We start from the raw sequence: 2500 nt of genomic DNA on the forward strand, positions 1-2500 counted from the left end.
CATATGATGACCATAAGACTATACGATCATATAACATCTCTAGTTATATATGTCCGTAATCTGTTGACCATTCATTTTCTTCAACGTCCAGCAACAGTTGGTGTTATTGTGGATCTGAAGCCCGTTTGTTGTTGTTGTGTTGTGGGTTTTTGTTTTCTCCTCACTCGCTGTATCTGACTGGTTTCTGACTCGGTGTATTTGAAGAAGGAAAAAGAAAGGGACGGCGTCGGAAAATGGAACCAGTTATGACCGATAATATTGGATTGATCTTCCTGTTTTGTTGTTGTGTTGCGTGCTTTGTACTTGTTGTTGGTGTGTGTGTGTGTTTCTGGAAATGGAAATGCACACCCAACTGCATTTTCTATTTAGATTCAAACCATTTTGTAGGGAAGCTCTAGTCTAGAGAGCGGAAAGGAATATTTCGGATGAATATATTTTTCTTCAATTTCCAGTTTGATACTAGAGAAAGTGTATTGTGTGTAAGGGACTGTGATGCTTGAATATATTCTGTGATATTTATTGTAAAAAAGGGAAAAAAAGTCAGATAGAGAGATAGATAGATAGAGAGATAGATAGATAGATAGATAGATAGATAGATAGATTGGTCCAGTTTTGTTGTTATATCAACTTTTTTATGTTCTGCTATACATCTCTCCTTCCTCCATCTCTCCCTCCATTTCATCCCTTTCTTCCTCGCTTATTTTTCCCTCTCTCTGTTCTCCTTTCTGTCTTTTTCTTCCTCTCTCATCCCCATTTATCCCCCATGTCTCTCGCTTCCTCTCACTATTCACATTTCTCTCTCCCTCTCTCCTTCTCCATCCATCCCTCCCTCTCTCCACCTCTCTATCCCTCTTGCTCTCCCTCATCTTTTTCCTTCTCTCTCCATCCCTTCCTATCTCTTCCTCTCCCTTTTATTTCCCTCTATCTTTTTATCTCTGTTTCTCTTTCATCCCTCGCCTCATCCCTTTTTCTCTCCCTCTCTTTCCCATTTGTCTCTCCCTTATTCTCTCTTCCTCTTTACCCTTTCTTTCTCTCACCTGCTTCTTTCTCTCTCTCTCTCTCTCTCACCCCCCCTTCCCTCCCTCCATCCCTCCATCTCTCCAGATGTAGACGAGTGCAGAGATAGGAGCGATGAGGATCTACTCTGCGATCATTTCTGTCACAACTACATCGGCGGTTACTACTGTTCCTGTCGCTATGGTTACCTGCTGCACTCTGACAACCGGACCTGCCGAGGTGCGTGTGTGTGTGTGTGTGTGTGTGTGTGTGTGTGTGTGTGTGTGTGTGTGACCCAGTAGTCCAGCGCTGGTGTTTGCTGGTTGTAAATCCATTTAAATCCAAATCTGTTTTCCAGAGATGTTAAAGGGAAATTACACACTAAAACAACTCATATACTTATTTATGTACAGATATGTAATAGAGATCCACCCAAACTATTCTACTTTTTTTAATAATGAATAATGAAATCTGGATGGATGTATATCCATGTGTTATGTATGTAGTCATAATAATAAGGACTACAGTGGTTTTGATGAATTAGATATCAGGAGACTCACAGAATGTCTGTTTGAGTTTTACAACCAAATGACCCTTCTTCATTTTTTTTACATTTTTTTTTTTACATTTTAGGCATGTAGCTCACAGTTTTATCCAGAAATACAAAACACTTCAACAACACACATGGCTGTTGTGGGGATCAAACCTGTGACGTTTCTGTTACGGGTCTGTCTCACTAACAACTGGGCCCCCGCTGTTTCATTGCTGTGAGAGAAAATATTTTATCACCATAACCCCCCCCCCCCCCCCACACACACACACACACACACACACACACACACACACACACACACACCTGAGTATGAGAAAGTAACAGTAAATGGGGTTGATGAAAGTTCAAGTGAATTTAAACGAGCTGCTAAACAACAGTTATTTTCAACGTGTCCATAAGCATGTTAGCTGTGTCGGACTTGTTGCCATGCCAACTCTTGTAATATAACCAGGGAGTATATACTGTATACACCATATATATAGGCTATATATCATATATGATATGATATGTACATGATATATATAAAGTGTGATATATTATTCATTATATACAGTACCTATACTTTCGACAATACATACGAAGAGTTTTGTTCTGAAATAATAAACCCTCTGCCATACTGACTGCTGGCATGAAGTGAAGCTTCTGTGTTGTGTTGAAGTGAGGAGTCATGTGACAGCTGCTTAGAAAATAATTCAGAACAGAATCATGTACGTTTTTCAAATAATGAGCTCCAGGCAGCAAAATGGATCTACATTAGAGCGTGTTGGAATGAAGCCCTTCATGTATGACTGAAAGCCCAGGCGTGTTATTTAGTTATACTGTGCTTTGTTGAGGCTGTGCCTTGTGGGCAGGAACAGCAGACTGTAATCTGGATTAGACCGATGGAATTCCACCGCTCCGAAATACAGTTCACATAACGTTATATCCCACAAAGACGTAAACTCGTTTGGG

The 2500-nt window shown here is 40.3% G+C and overlaps 1 protein-coding gene across 1 annotated transcript in view; it reads left to right on the forward strand.

Annotated features, from left to right (window-relative positions):
* The window catches only part of LOC139920499 (mannan-binding lectin serine protease 1), a 20017-nt gene that overhangs the window by 4495 nt on the left and 13022 nt on the right, over positions 1–2500 (forward strand). The window contains exon 3 of the mRNA XM_078282411.1: positions 1105–1236. Coding sequence (XP_078138537.1) covers positions 1105–1236 — 132 coding nt within the window. The remainder of the gene's footprint in view (positions 1–1104; positions 1237–2500) is intronic.

Source organism: Centroberyx gerrardi, unplaced genomic scaffold (assembly GCF_048128805.1).
Source record: "Centroberyx gerrardi isolate f3 unplaced genomic scaffold, fCenGer3.hap1.cur.20231027 Scaffold_450, whole genome shotgun sequence".
NCBI lineage: Eukaryota > Metazoa > Chordata > Actinopteri > Beryciformes > Berycidae > Centroberyx > Centroberyx gerrardi.